At 45.6% G+C, this 25,219-nt stretch overlaps 1 protein-coding gene across 1 annotated transcript; it reads left to right on the forward strand.

Annotated features, from left to right (window-relative positions):
• Positions 1-205: 205 nt before the first annotated feature.
• Positions 206-24,162, forward strand: LOC139563352 (matrix metalloproteinase-15-like). The gene is made up of 10 exons (XM_071382003.1): positions 206-1,301; positions 7,827-7,975; positions 8,385-8,507; positions 8,601-8,908; positions 11,688-11,849; positions 12,264-12,661; positions 15,741-15,879; positions 17,634-17,784; positions 18,086-18,204; positions 18,499-24,162. The coding sequence occupies exons 1-10, from the start codon at positions 1,176-1,178 to the stop codon at positions 18,987-18,989; spliced, it is 2,166 nt and encodes a 721-aa protein (XP_071238104.1). The 5' UTR covers positions 206-1,175; the 3' UTR covers positions 18,990-24,162.
• The last annotated feature ends 1,057 nt before the right edge of the window (positions 24,163-25,219 follow it).

The following is a 25,219-nucleotide window of genomic DNA, read 5'->3' on the forward strand; positions in this document are numbered from 1 at the left end:
ATTGACGCAACCCTTTACACTATGAAGATGAATGAATTCTGCCAATGACAATATAAAAAAAACGTTTTGTGAAACCTCTAAAAACGTAAAAGCCATCAAAATACTAATCCGTAGCATATACGAGGTCGATAGTGTCCAAAGGGGTGGGGGGCTACATCCGCTAACGGGGTGGGGGGCTACATCCGATAGCTGGAGGAACGACTTTGACCGCGACGCACAAGGTACAGAGTCACTGGTGAAGCAGCCAGTCCAGCTTTGAGCTGCCCCGCTCCATAAATCGCACTTAAATCCACCCTGGCGGTGGACAGAGTCCAGGAAAACTGGAAGAAAAATTTGGATTTTAACGGGCAGAGAACCATCATATTAAATCTTCACAAGACTCGCCGCAATTCAGCGCTAGATTTGCACTAGTGTTGGACAGCTGCAGCTGACTTCAACTTCTTTGTCAGGTTCCGTAAATAATTGTCAACAAACTTGGACCCGATATTTATTTAACCGTCTTCCGTTGCTCTGGGCTCATCTGGACATTTGCAAGATGAATTCATTTATTCTGTTAACATTATGCGTGTTATACACAGCAGTTCAGTAAATGACTGACATATTAAGATTAAAGTCACTATGCGTGCTTTGTGAGCTGGCTTCTGTGCAGTGACACCAACATGTCACTTACCATAAAGCTGGTTGTTAGGAAATTATTTTCTATCCGCACGTCCTGATATGGAAATGTGAATACAATTGGGACACGCCCGCAAGCAATAATAGGCTACCCAAGCTTTTTAGAAATCCTGGCAACAGTGCAATACTTCTCTGATCCCCCTCCTGGGATTGTGGTCTATTCAAACAGAACTGTTGAGAAGACTTGTAGTGTGGCAATCAAAAGGACAACCATTCGAACAGCTGCAACACCTCTGGCAACTCGAGGGAACCTTGTTTTCTGGAAGCGATACTGGCGGAGTTGATGAATGTCACTGTCTTTATTGGTGACCTCGCCATAGCAAATGTAATATTTGTTCCTCTTAAAATTTACAGTATTTCAGAGGGACTCCTTGGAAGGTGACCAACATAAACTATTCTTAACACAACTTGAAGCGCGTTTTTGTACCCAGTGGCACAGTGGACACTTGGACAAGGTATCCATTTCCTTGTCCGGGGTTTAGGCAAGCCAAGATTAGGCTATGGCATCCTCATGGGAAAACTGGATTTGGTTACTCTGGAGACGGACTTTAGTTCCCTCTCTCCTCGTGCTTTGGGTCACCTGTCTCGGGACACACGGAGGAGAGGATGACGCTTTTAATGCAGAGGTAATTGGATCATCTTCCCTGAAACTGTCAATGTTCAGAAAGTTCCCTGTGTTACAACAATGCTGTAGTGTTTATACAAAAACGAGTTTTAATGTATCATACTATGCTGCAAAACACATACAAATTATAAAAAAGCTCTCACCAAATCTCAGTTAACTTTTGCTGACATTGCTATACATTGCTATTTGACTGCACATCTTTCAAAAGAGATGGTCGCGCATAACCTTGACAACCTTGCGCCCAAAATAACAATTGGTCCGAAAATAACAATTATGTATTATTTTCTGCAAGAAAACCAAAATATTTGTTTGGTCAAGTTTGTTCCAGTCTTGAAACAAAAAAGTCAGATCACTATTATAAATGTTGCTTATTCACAAGGCATTCATGTGTGCAAATTGGGCACTTTTACACACACATTTTTAACTTAATGACCCAGTTCATTCTGTCTGAGGAACTCAATCCAGCACACCAAGCTGCATATCCTGCTCATGACTAGCTGTTCCAATATTAACAGGACTATCCCTTGTGCCCTGCCAACAGGGTCCTCCTGGGCTGGAACCTCTCCCCAAAAAGGCCATGCTGCTAGCCAAACTACACAAATCTTACTCATTCACTGACACACTGACACACTCTTGCAGTCAGCACCATATGTGGAAAGCTGCTGTTCTTAGAGGATCTCTGGGTCAGGTTAAGTAATCCCACTGTTATAACCACATTCTGTAAGCTCATATCCATAGTATTGGTCCAGCACTTTACCTTCCAACAGTTAGGGTTGTTTTGCTTTCTTGAAATACTACAACAGTACCTGAAAAGATATCTGCATCACGGACTGAGCCATGCTCATCTCACTAGTTTCCCCCTGCTTTGGACATAAAGTATGAATCAACTGAATGATTCAATGTTGGGGGGAATAGGCAAATGCTTTCACGGTTCATTTCCAGACCGTCACTCTTTCTGTCTTCAGCAGCAGGCAGTGCTGATTCCCAACCTGCTCCAGATAGGTGAGAGGGAGCTGAGATGTAGACTAATGTTTGGGGCGGAGATAGGTGAGAGGGAGCTGAGATGTAGGCTAATGTTTGGGGCGGAGATAGGTGAGAGTGAGCTGAGATGTAGGCTAATGTTTAGGGCGGAGATGGGTGAGAGTGAGCTGAGATGTAGGCTAATGTTTAGGGCGGAGATGGGTGAGAGTGAGCTGAGATGTAGGCTAATGTTTAGGGCGGAGATGGGTGAGAGTGAGCTGAGATGTAGGCTAATGTTTAGGGCGGAGATGGGTGAGAGTGAGCTGAGATGTAGGCTAATGTTTGGGGCGGAGAGCTTAGCAATAAACGTGTGTCAGAGGGAATAAAATGTAGCAACAAATGTGTAGAGACGAATAAACCCCTCTAGTTTTCCTTTACAACACACCAGCTGAATGTGGAGGGACAGTTTCAACCCAGCGGAGCAGTATTGAATGTTTGTAATGCCCTTTCTCCTTTGTTATTGTATCGGTCTGTGTTTTTGTGGACTTTGTCCCAGCTGCACCCACTTTACCATGCTGTGTTGACTTTAGTGCTTAGCCGCTCCCGTCAGGTCAAGGCTTAATGAAGGGGTCAGTTATGCACACGTTGTTTCTTTCTCTCTCACGGGCCACTGCAGTTGAGGTCGGTTGTTGCGTTGTGACGATCAAAAATGTTAAGCCACTTTGAAGTCATAGTATTAAAACGTACCCACGTGAGGCAGTCTGAACTACCACAATCTGCCTGGATCCTTTGCCAACACACGTGTATACACATTTCTCCCACCTGTGGAGCCTGTGGCCGATTTAACAGATATACCGTAGCACCTTTGTGCTAGCTGGAAGGTTCCGATGCAGTGAGAGATCAGGAGTTGTTCTCCTGCATCGTCATGGATGGGAAACACCGTTTTTCTTTTTTTTCAGACAACCCAGATGAGGTCTACTTTTTATTGTCCCAACTTTCACAATGGACTTACCACTGCCAAATACATATAATTTGTTTTAATGTGATTTTATGTGACACTAGACTCTCAGAGCCATAGTAACCATGCCGATGGGGTTCTCACATGAAATGATGTGGCTGCCACCAGACCAGTGTGGCCGTGTTGTGGTGGAGCAGTGTAGGACTGGGTAAGTCTCTGGGGTGTTAGGCTGTGTGTGGTGAGGCCACAGTGGTCCACAGCCTCTCACTGTTGGCCTGGCTCTCAGTAGAACATACAGCTGATGTGAGAAAAGGAGATGCACTGTTAGAACAAGGTATATTACCAATATTATAATGTAATAATAGCATTATAATACTATAATATGGCATATTTAGGAGAGACAATGTAAATGTAAGACAAACCCATAAAGGTGTATAAAACATTCTTGTCACATAATAAATCATCCACTAATGAATGTAGTACAGACTCTTAGATTGAAACACTGTGCTGAGGAAAATCCAATATTGTCATTAGTCAATATGGGTCGGGCCAATGTGTGCCACTGCATTCTTACCTGAGTTTTGGTTGAGTGCACTCTGAGTGAGGCAGATTGGTGACTGACTCGACTGAAGGATTACAATGAGGCCTGAGGCTCATATACAGGTTGTTATTGCTGACCCGGCAGCCATTATTTACCAGACAAAAAGACCGGGGGGCCTTTCTTGTCCCAACGTGCCACATCCTGGCTGAGTATTAGCATTGTAATGTTTAGGTGGTAATGGGGTCTTTAATTGTCGTCAGGGAGACCTGTTGACTGAGGGATTGTTTGAAAGAAGAAGGGGTGGAGACTGACGAGAACAGACAGCCTGTTAGTCAACGCCTACCTGCCAACGTCTGTCCTCAAGGTGTGGGTTGGTGTTCACCTGAGAATTTCAAGCTTTGTGTGTGTCTTCGCTAAACTGTTACTCTTAGCCTATAGCTGATATTCTCTCTCCATTCAATTCAATATAAAGTGATTCATCGGCATGCAGGAGTAATATGCATATGAGCTCAGCTGAGATCTGTCTTGCATGGATTCCCTCGTTTTGCATTTTTACTGAACTTTCTCACTGACACTATGGTCATCAGCTCCCTCCCTGCACCTACAGGTTGACATATCAGAAGAGGCTGGACTCCTACACTGTGTGATGAACAGACATGGAGTGGGAGTGTTTGAGAGTGATAAATGATAGAGAGAGGGAGAGAAAGAAAGTGTGAACTAGGCGGCTTGCTCAGCTGTACTGCATGTGATGGGTAAGTGTGACGGCTGTTTTCCAAATGGGACACAAACAGAGGAGAGACATTTAGGCCTGCAGGACTCCCAGGCAGCTGAGGAGCAACAATGAGAGCTCTTGTCTGGAGAGGACTGTTTCCGAGTGAAAAGAGGGAGCGAGAGGGAGAAAGAGAGACCAGCATGGAGAAGAGGTGGAGAGGGGCTAGGGTTTATTAAGTCTGCAGAACACAGGAGGCCGACTATATTGCTTCCTGAAACCCTATCTCTATCCCCAGTTTAACCCTTAACGTTGGCAGAGCCAGCCTCACTCTATTTCTGCTTATCCATGGAATCTGCAGCATGCCTACTCTCTGTATTCCAACCAGTTCCTTTGTGTTCCCTTGAGGTTGCCCGTCGCCATGGGCACAGCGAGCTTTCATCGCCATGGCGAGAGGTAATGAGTAGCGATGAGAACGGGAAATGCCATTAACCTCTAATGGTGACTGTCTTCCCTCCGGATCTCTCTCTCCCAGTTTTTTCTCTCTGGATCTCTCTTTCTTTCTCTCTCTCTCTCTGTTTCCATCTCTCTCTCTCTCTCTCTCTCTCTCTCTTTCTTCTCTCACTTTCTCTCTGTCTGTTTCCATCTCTCTCTCTGTTTGTTTCCATCTCTGTTTCTCTCTCTCACAAGACACTCCCTTACAGAGGAGGACAGTGCCGGTGTGTGTTTTTTATTTCCTCCCCTTGTCTCTCTCCTTCCTTATTCTCTCTCTCTGCTGGAGGTTAGGACCAAAAGATGGCAGGCTACCAAGTCCAGGGAATAAAAGCATTCTCCATTTGTTAGTGTCTTGGCTGACATTGTGTGGGACACAGACACACACACGCACACACACGCACACACACACACACACACACACACACACACACACACACACACACACACACACACACACACACACACACACACACACACACACACACACACACCGAGTGAGGCTCGTTTTACAATTCCTTGTGAATTGCTGGATTCAGGGGGCCTTTTGGAGCTGAAGGAGCTGCTGACAGGGTGGCTGATTGGACTAAAGGAAGTCCAGCACTTCACTCCCCCCTGGAACCATAGTCGTGCTTTGTATTCATTACAGATGATTCTTAAAGGGTAGGGTACAGATTGAAGCATTTTACTTTTTAAAGGGTGCTTTCATATATCTATAATGTGGTGTAGCCTATTTCTCTGGTTCCAACGCCCTTCAATAAATACTGTCCCGAACTATGTCAGAGAGAATAGAAACCTGGTTGTTGTGTATTTTACAAGCTGGGATAATATATTTTCCGTCTTGTATGAACACACCCCTTCACCTCCTACACCCTCCAGAACCCCAGACTCAGACTGTGTGAAGGGGCCCTTATCTGGAAGATAAGGTGGATCCCACCTTAATCAACTATAAACTAGCCATTCTCCGCTTCCACCGATATACAATGAAAATATAGGGAAAGTATCTGCCTGAATTTGTATGAAAGACAGAAAAATATAGAATGAGGGAAGCAAAAAGAGGTAGCCAGCCAGTAGGGGGTTGAGAATGTGACAGGAAAGAGAGAGGAAGTTGATATCAGAGAGAGAAGGAAGGGGAAGAAAGTAGAAGAGGCTGGAGAGAGTGCAGAGGAAGAGCAGAGAGAGTGTCTCTCTTCAAGGCTCTCTCGTCAGCCGTGTTTCCAGAAGCAGCAGCAGCAGCATGGGATCTGGGAGCTCCAGTTGGTGCCCTGGAGAAAGAGGGGTTTACATTCAGCCTGTGCCCAGAAACAGGGCCGGCTATTCAGTCCTGGTCCACAGCAGAGGGAGGGGACCACAAAGGCCAGTGTCTTCTATAAGCAGGGGGGTTGGAACGGGGAGGTCATGCCAGCCAGAAACCAGAGGGAGCCCCAGCTACCCAGGCCTGGTTCTTAGCTAGAAGTGAAGTGGGCATTATAGCACTTCTCCCCCTCCTCTCTGCTCAGTCCAGTGCCTGTATGGTAGGGATATGTCCACTTCTAATCACCCCCCCCCCCCCCCACCTGGTATTTCACAAATGTACTGCTCTGGGAGGAGTGTGTCTTTAAGAGTTTCTCATGATGTCCATGGTTGCTTGTGTGACAAGGTCGGAGATTGTTACTATTCTTGTGTAAATCATGTGGCCGCTTCGCACACTCAGTCACACAAGGCAGGCTTACAAATATCAGAGGAGTGACGTCAACAAAAGTGTGGCCATTCACATCTCCTTCCATGTGGCGTCTAAAGATTTGGAAGTGGTGCAGAATGATTCAAGGCAGAGAGATAAAACATCTCACTGGATGTTCAATGGCTCTTTTGAAGATCAGGAAATGTATGCCACGTGTTGCCCGTGTCTTTTTTCTTCAGTGAAAATATTGATTTATTGCTTTTTCCTCACTGGTTCATGCGCTGGGATTTATCATCTCTCGGACACAAACTGCTGTCAACGAAATGGTGTCTCGGCACAGCTGTGTGTAATCAAACTCAGAGATGCATAAAGTTAACCCGCTGTGTTAACCCTGCTCTCAATCACTAGTCCTGTTATTGCCTCCATATTGGTTACAGCAGGCAGGGCGATGATTCAGCAACCACAGTATAGGGTTAATTGTGCTTGTTACAGTATATGTGTGGGGGGTCTTCTTATGTAATTAGCACTAATTACATAATTAAAGATCAGTAGCCTCCTATACAGTAGCGTGGGCTTCAGAGAAAAGCCAACCCTGCCTCTCCTTATCCTTCACCTCCCAGGCATATCCCATCCGCTGAGGGTTGAGGGGTGGTCGTTTTGGTGCGCCTGGTTAGTTCCTGATCGCTCTCTTTCACGATGGTTTAGCTGATAGAGTTCCTCGCCCACCCTGTTGAGTGTCTCCATCTGTAGATCTATCTGCCGTGACGCTCTGGCACAGCCTGTGGTGGTATTATATATCCCTTTAACAGGTGGAACGGTCAATCTGAAGTCTGTGATTGTATCAGGTCTCTCCCATCATGTCTTCCTCCCCCACACGGCAGTTACGCTGTTCTGAATGCCTATTAAGCTGCGTTTAGACAGGCAGCCCAATTCGGATCTTTTTTTTCACTAATTGGCCTTTTGACTAATCAGACCAGCTCTGAAAAACAACTGATGTGATTAGAATTAGAATTGGGCTGCATGTGTAAACGCGTCCTTAGCAGTGTACACTCTGAATAGTGTCAAGTCTCTCTCTCTCTCTCTCTCTCTCTCTCTCTCTCTCTCTCTCTCTCTCTCTCTCTCTCTCTCTCTCTCTCTCTCTCTCTCTCTCTCTCTCTCTCTCTCTCTCTCTCTCTCTCTCTCTCTCTCTCTCTCTCTTTTTTTCAGTCATGGCTGCGGATGTATGGCTACCTGCCTCAGGCTAGCAGACAGATGTCCACCATGCGGTCAGCTCACATCCTTTCCAATGCCGTCAGCGACATGCAGCGTTTCTATGGCCTGCAGGTCACCGGCGCGATGGACCACGGCACGGTGACGTATGTCACACTTCCTTCCCTGTTGTGCTCTGTCGTTACTCCCATTACTGCCATCCTAATGCTCCTGAACCAGACCTCTCTGTCTCTCTCTCTGATGCCTATGGGGTCCAATCATGTTAATGGTTTCACTTCCTAGTTTGTAATGGATCTGTGCAGTATGAGGGAGATGGAAGGATTTGAGCTTTGGAGTGATAAGTTAATAGGAGTGTGAGGTTGTCTGGTCTGGGGTGAAGATAGCAAAACCCCAACAGGGAGCAATGTCTTCCTATCTTTAGTTACTGCACATAAAACACATGAACTGTTCTATGGTACAGCACCTGGGCTGGTATCATGGGCAGTGTATCTCATAAAACCTCAGTGTGACACTGTGTAGAGGAGTGGGGAGTGTAACCCTGATGTCCCCTCCTAGAGCCATGCGGAGGCCGCGCTGTGGAGTCCCAGACAAGTTTGGGGGTCAGATCAAGACCAACGTTCGGCGGAAACGTTATGCACTCACTGGCCACAAATGGAACAAGAGCCACCTCACCTACAGGTAAATAACAGGATTTACTTCATCTTGGTCAATCTTCATCTATAACCAAATTCCAAATGAGTTTTCATTTGGATTCCTCCTCTTCCCTTGCAGTATACAGAACTACACACCAAAGATCGGGGAGTACAACTCGTATGAGGCCATCCGTAGGGCCTTCAAGGTGTGGCAGAAGGTGACCCCGCTGATCTTCGATGAGATCCCCTACCAGGAGATCAAATATGGCCGCAGGAAGGAGCCTGACATCATGATCTTCTTTGCCTCGGGTTTCCATGGAGACAGCTCACCCTTCGATGGCGAGGGCGGGTTCCTGGCCCACGCCTACTTCCCTGGTCCTGGTATGGGCGGTGATACTCACTTTGACTCTGATGAGCCGTGGACCATCGGCAATGGGAACTTGCAAGGTAGGTGATGGATGTGGATGGACACCGGTCTCTTTAGCTCTACACCAGAACCGTTACTTCTTGTACATTCTTCTGAATTAAACGCAACGTCCCTGCTTTCCTCTCTCCTCATCTACTTCAGCTGGTCTTTCCCTACCTTCCACTTGTTCGACCATAGTTGCCATGACAAACCACATCATCACTCATTTGTTGACTTTTTTTGCAGTTTTACTCCTCCATTACCTCCATTAAACTTCAAAGTTAGATGGATGACGTCATACTTTTCCTTACAACTCCCACCGGCTCCCAAAGCCGTGTTTTAAGGAATGGTAGTATTCTTTTTTTCTAAATCCGACCTTTTTTATACTTTCAATCATTAACCAAAGGTTCTTGGTGAGTGACTGAGGGTTTTTCCTGCCTTGTGGAGGCGAAGGCTGTCATTTCCTGAGCCAGTCATAGCAGAGGCAGATGGCAGAGGATTGGTAATGCTTGGTGAGGTCAGGAGAGTAGGAGGTGTTACTAAACAGATCACAGAGAATTCTAAATGCCACAGCGAGGGTGTTGAGGTAATTCCACAGTGGGAGACCGGTTTTTGAGTTGACCCTGTCTTTAACACTGTTGCATCCTCATGTAGCCTGGGTCTTTAAAACTCTCTGACACATTACTTTTAACGATCTTTTAAACCACGAAAATTCTAAAAGTAAAGGTCAACTAAGTGTTCGTGGCACATTAAGGACATTGTTGGCAAAGATTAAACACACTTGACAAGTGTTGTGGTTATTACACACTGATATCTAACAAAGCTGCAAGTATATTCATTAGGCTCATAGACAGGGATATGTGCTGCTGTGTTCATTTTAGTGAGGAGGAAGAGAGATACGTTTGCTCTTCTGTGAGCCACATGGTTGTCAGGGTTACCTTACAGAGCCTTCTTTCTTCCCCTCTCTCTCTCCCGTTCTTTCTCTGTATCCTGTCGTATATTTTTAGAGTCACATGGGTGTGCTGATTCCCCGCTAAGTCACAGATTGTGGTTGGAGGAAAAGTTGGAAGGGGAGGGGCGGGGAGGGGAGGGGAGCATGAAGCTGACAAAAGGAGGAATGCTGAACATCTCAACTTCCTCTGATGACAGAAGCCATGACAAAATGTAGTACCACACGATGCTGTCTGTCAGTATAATAGAGCGATCCCTACAGTCACCTCACCAACCACCCTCAGCCTTCATTTCAGACAAGATGGCCCACAGATCAGGTCAAAGGTCAATTAAAACTGGAAAGGAAAAATGTGTCATTCGCTGGGAAAGTATCATGCTAAAACTTAGAACCAACTTCAAAGGTGAACCTATAGGATACAGTAGGTCAATTCAATTCAAGGCAATTTTTTGGTGAGTGTCCACAGGATGTTCTTTGTGGAGGGCGGTTGAAGTGGCGGTCACTATGTTGCAGTGACAATGCGTCACTGTCAGTCTGTCTGGTACAGCGGCAGGCTTTGATTGGGGTACAAGGAGTGCGTGTCTTGATGCTTATCAAAAGACGTTAGACCAACCACTTTATCTACAGAGAGCACCATTAAAAAACCTCAACAAGCACATTTTTGTCCATTGACTTCATAATCCCAATGGGAGGATCTTACTGTCTGAACATATAGACTACTGCCCCACCACCATGTAGTCTCAGAGAGAATGAGGTAACTGCGTTCCTCACTTGGCCAGCTCTGGGGACCAATAACCAGGATCAAAATGGGAAAACCCCTTGACTTCCCCCCCCAACCCCAGCCCCACCTCCAACCCAAGGCCCAGCTCCAATCCAAGCCCTAGCTCCAACCCAATCCCCAGCTCCAACCCACCCCCAGCTCCAACCCAATCCCCAGCTCCAACCCAATCCCCAGCTCCAACCCAATCCCCAGCTCCAACCCAGGTCCAGCTCCAACCCAATCCCCAACCCCAGGTCCAGCTCCAACCCAATCCCCAACTCCAGCCCAATCCCCAACTCCAGCCCCAGCTCCAACCCACCCCCAGCTCCAACCCAATCCCCAGCTCCAACCCAATCCCCAGCTCCAACCCCAATCCCCAGCTCCAACCCCAGGTCCAGCTCCAACCCAATCCCCAACTCCAACCCCAGGTCCAGCTCCAACCCAATCCCCAACTCCAGCCCAATCCCCAACTCCAGCCCCAGGTCCAACCCTAGCGCCAGCTCCAACCTAAGCTCAAGCCCCAACCCCAGCCCTGAGCTATCTATTTTAGACACATTCTTTTGGAAGCTATGTACAGTACATGTCTGTCTTTCATTCAGTTACTTAAGTCTACACTACTAGCTTGTCATGTTTCCAGTGCCTTTTGTAGCATTAATTAATGAAGTGTTCTGGCTCCTGAATCAACACACGGTTAGTTAGAGGATGAATAAAGACACATTGTGTGAGATGCTGCCTGAATGGCCTGTTCCGCTCGTTGTCTGCCATTCCCCCCTTGAGTAACCCGTCTAACTCTGTTAACACTTCCTGCTTGTGGTCACAGCTCAAGTGTCAGTGGTGTTACACAAGGGGACTTTTCACTTTACTCACTGTCTATATTAAGGTTTAGTCGTGACGAGGTGTATGCTTCTTAAGTGCCTTGAGTATTGTAATGACTATCCTCCTCTCTCTCTCTCTCTCTCTCTCTCTCTCTCTCTCTCTCTCTCTCTCTCTCTCTCTCTCTCTCTCTCTCTCTCTCTCTCTCTCTCTCTCTCTCTCTCTCTCTCTCTCTCTCCCGCTCTCTCTCTCGCTCTGTCTCTTTCTATATTCTATATCTCTCTCTCTTCTCTCTCAGGTAATGATCTGTTCCTTGTTGCGGTACATGAGCTGGGCCATGCCCTGGGCCTGGAACACTCCAACAACCCAATGGCCATCATGGCTCCTTTCTACCAGTGGATGGAAACGGATGACTTTCAACTGCCCGAGGATGACCTCAGAGGAATACAACAGATATATGGTGAGTTGGCCCTCCATAACAAAACTACTGGTGTATGGACCTGAAAATGTTGACTGTAAGAGCTTTGGTTTTCAGTGTTTTAGTCTGTTTGGGCACTGCAGTATAACTGTATAAGAGTGGGGGGTTCCAGCCCAGGGCACCCCTGTGATTAGAACCCTGATTGGAGTTGGAGTAGTCGGAGGTCTATGTTTCCACTCTACATTCCTCCTTCCCACAGCATGCTCTAAGTGGAAAATCAGCCTACTGACTCACATATCCACTTATCTAGCTTGGGCAAAACCAGGACACAGCTACCAATTATGAGATCAGTTGGAGGACAAATCTCTGAGCCCTTGATTTCCTTTTAGGATTTTGGAGTGGAGAGTAGCCTCTAACTGCTTTTATTTCATGTGTTTATCACTTTATCTTCTGCAGGTCAGCCAGACGGTACACCCACCCAGGCTCTTCCCACTGTCACTCCTCGCCGGCCAGCCCAGCCAGACCCCAAACCCCCCAACTCTCCACCCAAGTCACCCCCTAACTCTCCACCCAACTCTCCCCCCAAGTCACCCCCTAACTCTCCACCTAACTCTCCACCCAACTCTCCCCCCAAGTCACCCCCCAACTCTCCACCCAACTCTCCCCCCAAGTCACCACCCAACTCTCCTCCCAACACTCCGCCCAGATCTCCCCCTAACTCTCCCCCCAACGCCCCACCCCGGAAGCCAGACAATCCCCGCACGACTGACCGCCCGGACCACTACGGCCCAAACATCTGTGAAGGAAACTTCGACGCGGTCACCATGCTCAGGGGAGAGATGTTTGTGTTCAAGGTGAGGACCTCAGTCTGCCCCCGCACACACACATGAGATGAGTTGATTCAGTCTCAGTGCCGCTGCTAGGGACTGATGCTCTTGGATGGCTACATGACCTACCTACTGTCACTAGCTGGCTACCACCCGGTTACTCTGCCATGCACCTTAGAGGCTGCTGCCCTATGTACATACTGATGTCTTGGAATACGAGTCACTTTGATAATGATTACATACTGTTTAATCCACTTCATATGTTTATACTGTATTCTAGTCAAGGCCTATCCTATTTAACTACAGCTGTCCATATACTATTCTTCAGATATACTACATATTCTATCCATATATTGTCTATATGATCTATACATCCCGTCACATATATATACAGTATATATATTTATACTCCAGACTCCGACATTGCTTGTCCTAATATTTCTATATTTCTTAATTCCATTCTTTAACTTTTTAGATTTGTGTGTGTTATTGTGTATTGTTGGATATTACTGCACTGTTGGAGCTAGGCACACAAGAATCTCGCTACAGCCGCAATAGCATCTGCTAAATATGTGACCAATAAAATGTGATTAGATTTGATCTAGTAGGTAATTTGATCAAAGGCTGCTCGTTTTGCAGCCAGTGGGCGTGATAACCATGATGCTGTCTGTCTGTGTCTCTCACTAGTGCAGTAAAAGCTGCTATCCCCAGGTTAGGAGCATCTGGAGAGCCTTATGGGAAGGTGGATCAGGGCCTGGGTTCAATTGGGCCCTAAGCAAGCTGTAAAACCCCAGAGCCGTTCTATTTTATGACATGGAGCCCCGTAAAGAGGAGAGGAGCAGCACTCTCTAGGTCTCAGATGTGCCTTAACAACTGCAGGACCAACCAGTCCAGGGCTGCGGAGATGGCTCTCGTTTGAACCATTTGTTAGGCCATTTGCCAACAGCTGGAGAGAATTTCACTGTTTATGCTTCAGTTGATGTGGTCAACACTTCTCTTTTGTATGAAAAGAGCCGGTGCTTGACTTGGGCAAAGAGCCGGAGCTGAGTACCTGCACCTAAAATGTTCTACTGCTTGAGCTCCTGCCCTACTTATAGAATATTAGCTCAAAAGTACTGTAGAGGTCCTGCACCTACATGTAAATATAAACAATCCCCAAAATGAGTGCCGGCACCAATTTCAGTCCCTGTCAAGCACTTTCACTCTACTGCACTTGGAGTTGGATGTCTCTTTTTTCCACAAACTGCCATTTGCCATGACTTCAGTTATCTGTCTCTCTCACCAACTGTCTCTGTGGGAGAGGGCGGAGGAGGTGTACGCTACAGGCAGCATAGAGTTGAAGGGGTGTGCGATATGAGAGCAGGGGGAAAAGAGTCATCTTTGACTGTGCTGTGCTCTTTTGTCATCAGGCTTTATTTTGAAGTACACATGCATTAGCTTACGATCGACTGTAACGTCACAAAGCCATCTCCTGCTAATGCCCTCAGCCTATTTTAGGAAAGGTACCATCAAGCCCAGACTGTCTCTGACATTGAGTAATGTTCATAGTAAATAATATCTGGTCAGTTCTCTTTTCTCTTGTCGCCAGTGAGGCTCCACAGTCAGTACATTTGACTAGTGGGGGTGGGCTTTTTTCAGAATCGTAATTACACTTCTGTCATCCTCTTCTCTTCCTGCCTCTCCGTGTTCACAGAAGATTGGAGTAGATTGGATGCAGGGCAGGTCTGCTTTAAGTTATGTTCTGTTCACTAACAGGCTGCGCTCCCCGCTTCAAGGACAAAGACAAGAGCTGCTGCCAGGAAGATGCAACTCTTAGCTTTTACCATTAATGCTGACAGCCAATGCTATTAACTTACCACTAATGAATGAGCGTGCAGATCTGTGAGATCATTTTTGGAAAGCACTCCTAGGCCTACACTGAGAGGGCGATTTCCCTCTTGTACCGTTTCAGACATGTTTTGTGCTGACTTAAAACAAACAGAACAGCTCAAGCAGTTTAACTACTTTATATAAGTCCAACTCGTAAAACACTCCTCATGCAACATGCAGCAAGCCCAAACCAGTTCCTACAGTAATTGGACATGCGATCTGCTCAGTGCTGTGGTCGTGGGTATTAATAGCCTTCAAGCATTAGTTATTTCATTGTCCGTTCTGGCAGGCTTGTCATGTAATGCAGGCATTCGGATGCACTTGGGATCCCGACCACCCAGCAGCAGGCTTCTCCTGAACCCCAAACGCTGCTGGAACAGAGTCTGTGTTGAAGTCAGGTGACAGAGAGAGTACGGGCTAGCAGCTGTTTCCCTCACTTTTTAAATGGAACTTTAATGTGCCATCTCCTTCTATAGACGGGACCCTACCCTCTCTTTTAGACACCGCAGAGTGTGCCATGGTGGTGAAATGAAAAGGGGGGAGTGTGTGGCGTGGAGAAGGTTAGGGGGGTTAGTGGATGTAGAGGAGGGGGGCTGGGTGTTAGAACAGACGGTTTCATTTTAGAGGCCCTTGGCTGCGTTCCTGGGTCTGGTTTAGATATTAGACAGGTCTGAAGTCATCTCAAGGTCTGGGCCTGAGCCAAAGAGATGGAGGGAATGTGATGGTCAAGCTCGGACGCCCACCGCACCATGTGACTAGGGACTTACTGAGGACACACTGACAGAGAGAGAGCGAGAGAGAGAGAGTGAGTGTGTGTGTGCATGTGTGCGGGGATGTTTATGTAGTGTATGCGTACGTTATTGAAGTATTTCTCCTATTGATTGATCCAAACTGTTGAACGTGGCTGTGAAGACTTCCTCCTCCAGGCAATGTGCTGAACAGGCTCTGATAGAGAGGGGATGTTCAGGAACTATCATGCACATGGCCCATCATGTTTGGCACTCTCTTTTCCTCTCTCCCATATGGCTCTACAATTTATGGATTGCATGATGGTACTAAACTGCTGATACTCAGTGCTGGGTCCATATCTGGCGTGCAGGCAGCAGCTCCCAGCTAGGTCTGGAGCTCCAGAGAGCCATGTCACATGCAGGCAGGGTCACAGATTAGAGGTCATGCTGAGCATTAGAGCTCCAGTGGATGTGCCATCTAACGGCTCTCCCCGCTCTTTTTCTGACAGGGTCGCTGGTTCTGGAGGGTGCGGAGGAACAGGGTCCTGGACAACTACCCAATGCCCATTGGTCACTTCTGGAGGGGACTGCCTGGGGACATCGATGCAGCCTACGAGAGACACGATGGGAAATTTGTCTTCTTTAAAGGTTTTTGTACTCTCCTAATCATTGTACCTCACGTGCACGCACACGTAAGACTATAGGCAGGCGCGCAGGCAGGCGCACAAGCGCACGCACACGTGCACACGCAGTCAGTCATTGTTGTTTTTGAAATGAGGGTTAAACAGAAGAGAAATAGTTCAACTCAAAGGACCGGAACTGTGTTTGTTTATGTGTTGAAGTTTCAGCAATCACAAAACAACTGGACGCTTTGGTTACACTGTAATGTTGCTGATCCTAAAATAGATTCACAAACATTGTTTCAGTCCTCTGTGTGTGTAGTGTGTGTATTTTCTTTTCACGCTAGTGTGCCTTGGAGCCGAAACCTAAAGCTGTTAGTATTTTCCACATTACAATTTAATTACAGTTGAGTAGTGAGTAAACATGGCTAATTCCACATTAACACTTATTTTTGCAGACAATAAGTGTTCCTTGATCTCCACATTCACTTTAGCTTGGAGCCCCAAATGTATTGTAACCTCAGATAGCATATTATGGACAAACGGTCTTTGATAGAAGAGATGATGTTTCTGTCTAAATGGAAAAGATAATGACATCGTCAAGTTAAAATGGGAGAACTGGAGATCCCTAGAGTTTTGTGCTAAAATGCATTCGGATTGGGCTAGACATGAGATCTCCATGGTGGCAGTGAATGCTCAATGGCTCTAATCCTCCCCAGACCTCCTCATTCGGTCACAACTGCCTCTTTCCTCCCTGCACCGTTGCCATAGAAACCGTCCCATGCCCACTAACATTTAGGTTTTAACTTTCATTTTGATCATTTTCCCTCATTACATTGGCATAAAAAGAGCTTTCGCTGCTATAAGGTTTTCTCCCAGACCTCATTGCAGCTTTCTATTGATTTCCCCCCCACCTCCTCCCCAATTGTTAAACCACACATGTAATAATATCCTTAGGAGAACCAACACAATATGATTTGTCAGTAGAGGTTATTATAGATCCCCCTGGCATCTCTTTGTTCCATGAATTTTGTAACCAGAAACAGTGAAAGACAGATGGAGGTAGTGAAACTGCTTTTTGGGGAGACATTTGAGCTGTAGTTCTTTAAGACAGCTGGCTCGCTCTAAAGAAAGTCTCCAGGGCAAATGATGTCATTGGCAAGGCTTACTGAAATTTGGATGACAGCCATAGGAAAGAAACTAAGGGACCAAAAAGTTGGCCTGCCACATCTGGCAGATGTGAGTGAGAGAGTTGCATCAGCCGTTGGTTTCCAGATGCTGACTGCAAAGGTTTTGTTTTCAATGAAAAACTGGGCCAGGAGAACAGAAAGCAGGGCATGCGGATGGTGCCTCTGTGTCTAACATACTGTAAAACAATAATAAATATAATAATAAAATGACTCGCCATGTCCTCAACATTTCCACTCGAACCACTTCAAATGCATTATATCTAACCAAAGCTGTGCATAAACGCAATTTCAGTCTCTATAATGTCTGTTATTGGCGCATGCTAGCCAGCGAATAAACAAGACTGTAATGTAATGGCAGGTTAACAGTTTCCATAGCGATCTCCAGGTTGATGAGTGGTAGTTGTTGGAAAGGGAAATTCCCTATGCATTGCTCCACAAAGGACCGTTAACCATGAATGCCTTTCTCCTTCCCTCCTGAATTATTATGTCCCACTCAATATCTGTCCTCCCTTTTCTGTCATCTCCTTGATGTATATGTTCCCCCACATCACTGTACTTCTCCTCTCCTCCCCCTCCTCTCCTCCACCTGTAGGGAATAAGTACTGGTTGTTCCGGGAGGCAAACCTGGAGCCTGGTTACCCCCAGGAGCTGACAGACTACGGCAGGGACATCCCCTATGACAAGATAGAGACAGCCATCTGGTGGGAACCATCAGGTTTCACATACTTCTTCAAAGGAGACTGGTAAGGAAGGGACTCTACTAGTTATCTGTTAATTGTTGCCCTTTTCCACGTTGACAGATGGGAGTTTCCGTCATGTGTTCACTACTGTAAATTGTCTTCTATTGTTTTGGCTTTGGAATATGTTTTTACACGATTACGATTGTATAATCACTTGGCATGTAAGGTTGTGGAGTCATCTCTTTTGTGCTGACTGCTTTGGCTTAGAAGACACATACACCCTGAGTTCTATATGAATGCCTGATTTAACATAAGCGCTGTATAGGGGTTTAACATACTGTTATTCTCTCCCTCTCGTCTCTAGGTACTGGCGCTTTAACGAACAGTCCCGTGCAGTCGACAAGGACTACCCCAAGCCAATCAGTGTGTGGGGCTCTGCGGTCCCGTCCTCTCCCAAGGGGGCTTTCCTCAGCGATGATGGAGGTGAGAGAGGCGAGAGGGTGGCCAGGAAAATGCCAGTAATGAACACTCTGAACAAAGGAGAAGGGCGGGTCTGGTCAATAAGAGAGAGAGGGGGCTTCGTGTAGGCAATATGGGCTGAGTAGGGAAAAAAGTGACATCTTGAAAGGATGAAGAAAAATACGTTTTTTTGGGCTGTCTTTCTTTTCCCCAGAGCTGTACTGTATTTATAGTCTCACTCAATGCCGTGGATAAGTATTTGATTATCATAACAGTGTATTTAGTACTTAACATCCTGCCCCTGTCTTCCCCTCACAGCTTATACGTATTTCTACAAGGGATCCAAGTACTGGAAGTTTGACAACCACCGGATGAAGAGTGAGCCGGGCTACCCTAAATCCATCCTGAGGGACTTCATGGGCTGCAGTGTGGACCTGGACCCAGACAGAGACGGGGACACCGACGCAGGCCGCAAGGTCCCCGACGTGGATCGCCCGCCCTTCAACCCTGATGCAGGCCGGGACAAAGACAAGGACAAGGAGAAGGACAAGGAGCGGGACAAGGATCGAGACCGCCCTAACGATGTAGACTATACGGACGAGAGAGAAGAGGAGACCAACGAGGTGGACGTGGTGCTGAAGATCGACGAGAGCGAGACGCGCACTATGAACATCATCATGGTGACAGTACCCCTGGTCCTGGTGCTGTGCATCCTGGGACTGATCTACGCCATCATCAACACACTGAAGAGGAAAGGAGCTCCCAAACTGCTGGTCCACTGCAAACGCTCCATGCAGGACTGGGTGTGACCTCTGACCCACTTAATAACCCCCCATTTGAATCCTATCCTCATTCCTCTATCTTCTCATCCAAAACATGGTAGTAGAGACATAAGTGCAAATACATACACACATATGCACACACACACTCACACACACAGCAAACATAAACACACTCCTAACTCGTCCCCCTCCCATGGTGCTCTCCCCAATGACTTGTCTGTAGTCTATTTATATCAGAACGTTTGCACATTGTTTTTTGTTTTTGTTTGGTTCATGTTGTGTGTGAGTCTTTTTTTCTAAACCAGGAAGTGTCTGCATTATTCTCTCTCTCTCCGCCCCGTTACAGGGGGTTTCTCTGAGATAACTTCCATCTGGTTCTTGGATTAACCTTTGAAAGGGAAACAGAGACAAAACAGAGCGATAGAGAGAGACTGCAGCGCAGAATGAAGGGAGTGAAGGAGGTTTGATTCTGTGAAAAGCAGAGAGCCCCCCCCTCCCACTCCTCCTCCCTCCCTCCCATCTCCTCCCTCACTCAGGACTCCTTCAGCTGAAGCAGGCCTACTGCAGGTCAGGTATCAACAGGAGAGAGAACAGTGTAAACAGTGTCACTTTTGAACTGCAACTCACCCAATGCCTTCTATTACCACACCTTCCATGTTGAACAGCCACTAACTGAACTTTTGGTTTTCTCATCTGTTTTTAATTCAAGGGCACCATGGATGATATTTGAAATGTTGTCCATACTTTGTAGACAACTTTCACAAACGTTTGGGTTATTCAACCTAACATGGTCTCGTGGTGCCTTTTTCATTTCGAACCTTGTTTCGGTCCTATTAAACCGTGGCAATGAGAGTTTGAGTTGTTATGATAGGGAAGGGTTGGAAAAGAAAGGTGCTTCTTTCCCCAAAAATGTAAGACAAAGGCAATTCACTGTGAAAGGACTTTATTTGGGACTTGGGGGAGCAGTTGAGGTACCGAGGTAGGAGAGAGACGTGGTATTGAATGAATATCCACAAGGCAAAAACTGGTTGAATCAATGTTGTTTCCACGTCATTCAAGGTGATGATGTTGAAACAACGTGGAAAACTGATTGGATTTGCAAAAAGTCATCAACGTAAGGGAATCTAATTTTCTAATTTTCCCACCAAACTTTTAACCTAAATCCAATCCAGCTAGCACATTGGGAACGAAGCCATACGTTTTTTAAACGTTCTGAGAATGGAAGTGAAAATTTTGCCTGTTCTGGGAACGTTCATTTTTAGGTTGCTAGGAGGTTGTGAGAACATTTTACTATGGTTCCCTGAAAGTTTTCCTGTGAGGTTTTATAAATGTTCTGAAAATGGAAATGATAGGTTATTTGAAGGTAATTAAATAAACTTCTGGGAATAATACTTTTAATACCACTGCTAGCTTAGGTTAACTGTTTTGAACTCCAAGCACAGATAGGACACATGTTAATTCATCTTCTTAGGAACTTATGATCTTCTGCTCTCTATCCATGGAATTAGTCCATTGATGCCGAGAACGGAGTGTATATGTTTTTAAATAACATTCTTAGAACGTTCTTTGAACGTTACTAATGTTTTCTTGTGGTTTTTATGGAACCTTTTCTTAATGTTTCTGAGAACATGACTTTAAATAGAACCATGAGAAAACCTGTAGGAAAAAAGTCCTTCAGAATTACCGAAATTCCCACAGAAGAACTTTGTTTCGTAACGTTCTCCGATCGTTCTGAGAACATGGCTTTAAATAGAACCATGAGGAAACCTATAGGTAATTTTATGATGCAGTACTGAAATTCCAACCTAAGAAACATATGGTTCTCAGAACGTTGTGTGCTAGCTGGGTACCCTGCACCATTCCCAGAACATTGTGAGAAGGTTTTATGCAAAATAACCAAAGGACAACCACGCTCTCACCAAGCTCTAAGAAACATATGATTCTCAGAACATTATGTGCTAGCTGGGCATGACATGCTGAAATGTTTTGTTGATATCATGTTGAATTGAAGTTAGTTGACAACTCAACCAAAATTAAATCAAAACTAGAGTTTGAAATAACGTCTGTGCCCAGTGGGTAAGAGATTGACTAATGCTTTTAATCTGAGAAATATTTGGAACAAATGATACTTCAGCCTCCACTGAAATGTATTAATAAATATAATTCAAGTAATGCACCACACAATGAGCCCTCTCTCTGTAATACCCTCTCCCCTAGATTTAAATAGATTGGAGGGCCTCTCTCTCTCTCGCTGAACTTGTTCTAGAGAGTTAGTCCTCTGAACATATAGCTAATCCTCTCATTTAAAAACAGCAGGTGTTTTAAAATATTGTTCACCCCCAGCCTCGAGTCTTAAGCTTTCTCTGTACCAAAGCAGGCTTCTTTTCATTTTCTGAGAGGTCCAAACAGAGAGACAGACTTTACCAGAGAGGGAGAAGGGGAACAAGAGAGGGCGTGAGAGGCTAGAGATCTACTAACGGAGTTCAAAGACAGAAACATTATCTGTTAAGTATTTGGGAAGGCTTTACGGTCTGTTCCTGGATTGTGTTACCCAGATGTTGGTGATTGTTGGAAGGGGTTGGGAAGGCTGCAGGGCAGGCTGAGTGAGAGACCAGAGGTCCCTTCTTACAGCTGAGTAAGGCAGTAGGGGGAGTGAGGGAGAGGAGCTCACTGGGGACTCTTATTGGCACTGTGTCATACTGTATACTGTCACTAGCTCCAGAGAAGGAACTGTGGAGTCTATTCTGATACCAAAGGGAAATAGTAGCACGCAGTGTATGTGACTTATTTATTTCTCACATTGTTATGTATTCCCTATGCTCTTCTCTTCGACCACTAAGGCCCATGTACAGTACGCATACGTCTAGTAGATTTGCTAGCAGCCCTCTAAAGATACTGAGAAAGGACTTGCTGTAAAGTAGAGATAAGTCATTTTATACTCATATACCTGACAGGTTTCACTGTTTACCATCTGTCAAACAGTAGTTGTGATGAGCATGTCTGTCTGAGGCATTGACGGGGGGTGGGGGGGGGGGGGGGGGGTGTACAGAGGATGCGGGAGATGCTCCCATAATACCACTGAGATGGCGGATGGCCAGTTAAAAGGGCTATTATAAATATTCTTGACAGCGGAGAGGAATCACAGTCATGAGACGTCCTGCGTGTGTCAGTGATGGATCCCGCTCGATGGGGTTGCTAGGAGACCGCCTCCATCCCATTGCCCTCTCATTGTGCTGCGAGGTTGAGAGGGGAGTTAATCAGAGGTAAAAGCCTTCCCTCTCTCTTCTCCCCCCTGCCTCCCCCACCCATCCCCATCCACCCACCCACCCATCCTGTCCAAATCAATGGAGAACTCACCATCAGCAGGCCTAGAAGGTATCTGGACACACTCAGAAAATGCTCACTCATTGTCTGAGACACAGTCCATGCCTTACTCGCTCTCTCTTTATCTGGGATAGCTAGTATCTTTGTGCCTGTATGGAGTAGACTATCTCTGCGAGTCCCAGACCGTAGTGGCCTGTGTGGCTGTTTGTGTTCCTAGTACGTCTATCTCTTAGTGTGGATTTATTTTCCAACTGTTTCTCGGTGTGTCTGAGACGTCTCCCCAATAAGACACTGTAGTCCCCAACGATGCCTGCCTAAGAACTAGCTCAAGCAGATGCAACGGAAATGTGGGAAATTTCACAAAGGAACTGCCTGCTTCAAGTAAACTAGAGCCTTTATAAGAGCACTCTGGGATTGAGTCCAAGACTGCTTGGTTTTGTTGAACTTTTTTTTTTCTCATGAGAATTGTTTTGGAACACGAAAGCAATGCAAAATACAGCAATGAAAAATACAGTTATGAACAGTTTTGAAAAGTACAGTTATGAAATATTATGTCAGGGAATGATTGAGGTATCAACACTCTGTGTGCATGTGTTTTGTGTGAGTGTGTATATTTTCGAGTGCTATTACTCTGTAGTCTCCTTATAGCCTTATAGTATCACTACTTCCTCTCTCTCTGTTGAACACCACTCTACTCTTCTGCGCTGGTCTGGTCTTCTCTGAAGCCCGTCTAGGCCCTGCCTTGGCCCCAGGGGGACTGTAACAATGGGCTCTCTCACAAAGTGCAGCATTGTCCTCCATGCTGTCATTGCTCCAGCCCAGAAGGAAAGCAGGCTCAGCCCTAGGCCAGGATCGGGAAGCTTCCTTTCTTCCTTCCTTCATCCCACAATCCCACTCTCTCCCAACCCTACAGCTCTGTAATGGTCAGGGAGAGAGCAGAGCAGCCAAGGCAGTCTGATGTTTTATATCCAAGATAGAGAGGAACACAGCAGACTATGTTCATTCTATATATTTCGTTAGTTGTTGTTTGTGGCCAGTGCATTTCACAGGCATCCTGTACAGTTGCTTCATATCATGTCTCACAGTTAACCACTAGCTTGACAAAATTGTTTTGTTATTCATTGCAAACAACAACCACACAGGATGCCAAACTGATCTTTGTAGAGAGAAAGAGAGATATGTTAGAAAGATGACATGGAAGACATGTCAACAGAAAGGGGTTCAGTTTGATCCTTGCTTTCGATTTCTCAATCCTCTGTTAGATGTTTGTCAGATCCAGAGGTTGGTGGGAAGATGATCGATGCGCTTCGATTGAGTCTCGATGCCTCAGCCCCAGACACACTCAGTGGGTGTGCATCCCTATCCCAGAGTGCATCTCACCTTACCTACTCAGTAGAGCCTGATCAACTGAAACCACATGCTATTAACTCTCAACTGACTTACGGTAGACTGCTCCTCCCAGATCCTTGGAAAACCAGGCAACTAAAAGCCTACCAGGCTATGGCAGCGCAGCGTTACATCTCACAAATGTTTTAAAAACTTTACAGAAATGTTGTGTGAAAGTTACTACCCGGGTAATGCTTCAGTGAGTTCGTTTTTTTTAAAACCTCACCACGCCTATTAACATTGATGGGATGAAAATAAAAAGTTAATTTGTCTGTATGATTATCATGATTATTTGTAATATTAATTTAGAATTTTTCTTTGAACGCCGTATGATTCTTTTTGTACTTTTAATAACATTCCGTATGTGTTTTTATTTTATTTTGCTGTAGAAAGTGAAGATTTTATACATTTGTGTTGTGTGTTCACCTCTTGTTGAGTGTGTTGACTATCCATGCTGGACATGTACACAATAAAATGCTCTAAAAACAAAGAAGTCTACTAGTCTAAAGCGATACTGCATTTTATGAACTATCCCAATGACCTACTCATGATGTGATTTGTGTTTTGATGCTTGGCACTGCACCAATACAGAAGCTGTGGGACCATGATTTATTTTGTCCACCATAATGTAAGATTCCCAATTGAGGACAGTAAACAAACAAACTGTATCCTGACAATGGTCCCACCCCTTCTTCAAACTCTCCCTGATCTAAGATCACAGTCCGTGACCAGGGCCACACTTCCGCTTTCTCAAGAACCAGGGACCATGGGAAACTGGGAGGGAGATTTGGCAGCAACAGCCCAAATACTACAGAGATGAGAGGAAGCAAGTACAGTAGTTTGGTCAGAGCAGTTGCCCTTCTATACAGTAGTAACCTACAGTTGAAGTCAGAAGTTTACATACACATAGGTTGGAGTCATTAAAACTTGTTTTTTAACCACTCAACAAATTTCTTGTTAACAAACTATAGTTTTGGCAAGGCGGTTACATTACATTACAAGACATCTACTTTGTGCATGACAGAAGTAATATTTCCAACAACTAATTTTTCCAACTGTCTGTTTACAGACAGATTATTTCACTTATAATTCACTGTATCACAATTCCAGTGGGTCAGAAGTTTACATACACTAAGTTGACCGAGCCTTTTAACAGCTTGGAAAATTCCAGAAAATGATGTCATAGCTTTAGAAGCTTCTGATAGGCTAATTGACATAATTTGAGTCAGTTGGAGGTGTACCTGTGGATGTATTTCAAGGCCTACCTTCAAACTCAGTGCCTCTTCGCTTGACATCATGGGAAAATCAAAAGAAATCAGCCAAGACCTCAGAAAAAAATTAGACCTCCACATGTCTGGTTCATCCTTGGGAGCAATTTCCAAATGCCTGACACATACCACACATACCACGTTCATCTGTACAAACAATAGCACGCAAGTATAAACACCATGGGACCACGCAGCCGCCATACCGCTCAGGAAGGAGACGCGTTCTGTCTCCTGGAGATGAACGTACTTTGGTGTGATAAGTGCAAATCAATCCTAGAA

Source organism: Salvelinus alpinus, chromosome 33 (assembly GCF_045679555.1).
Source record: "Salvelinus alpinus chromosome 33, SLU_Salpinus.1, whole genome shotgun sequence".
In the NCBI taxonomy this organism is placed as follows: Eukaryota; Metazoa; Chordata; class Actinopteri; order Salmoniformes; family Salmonidae; genus Salvelinus; species Salvelinus alpinus.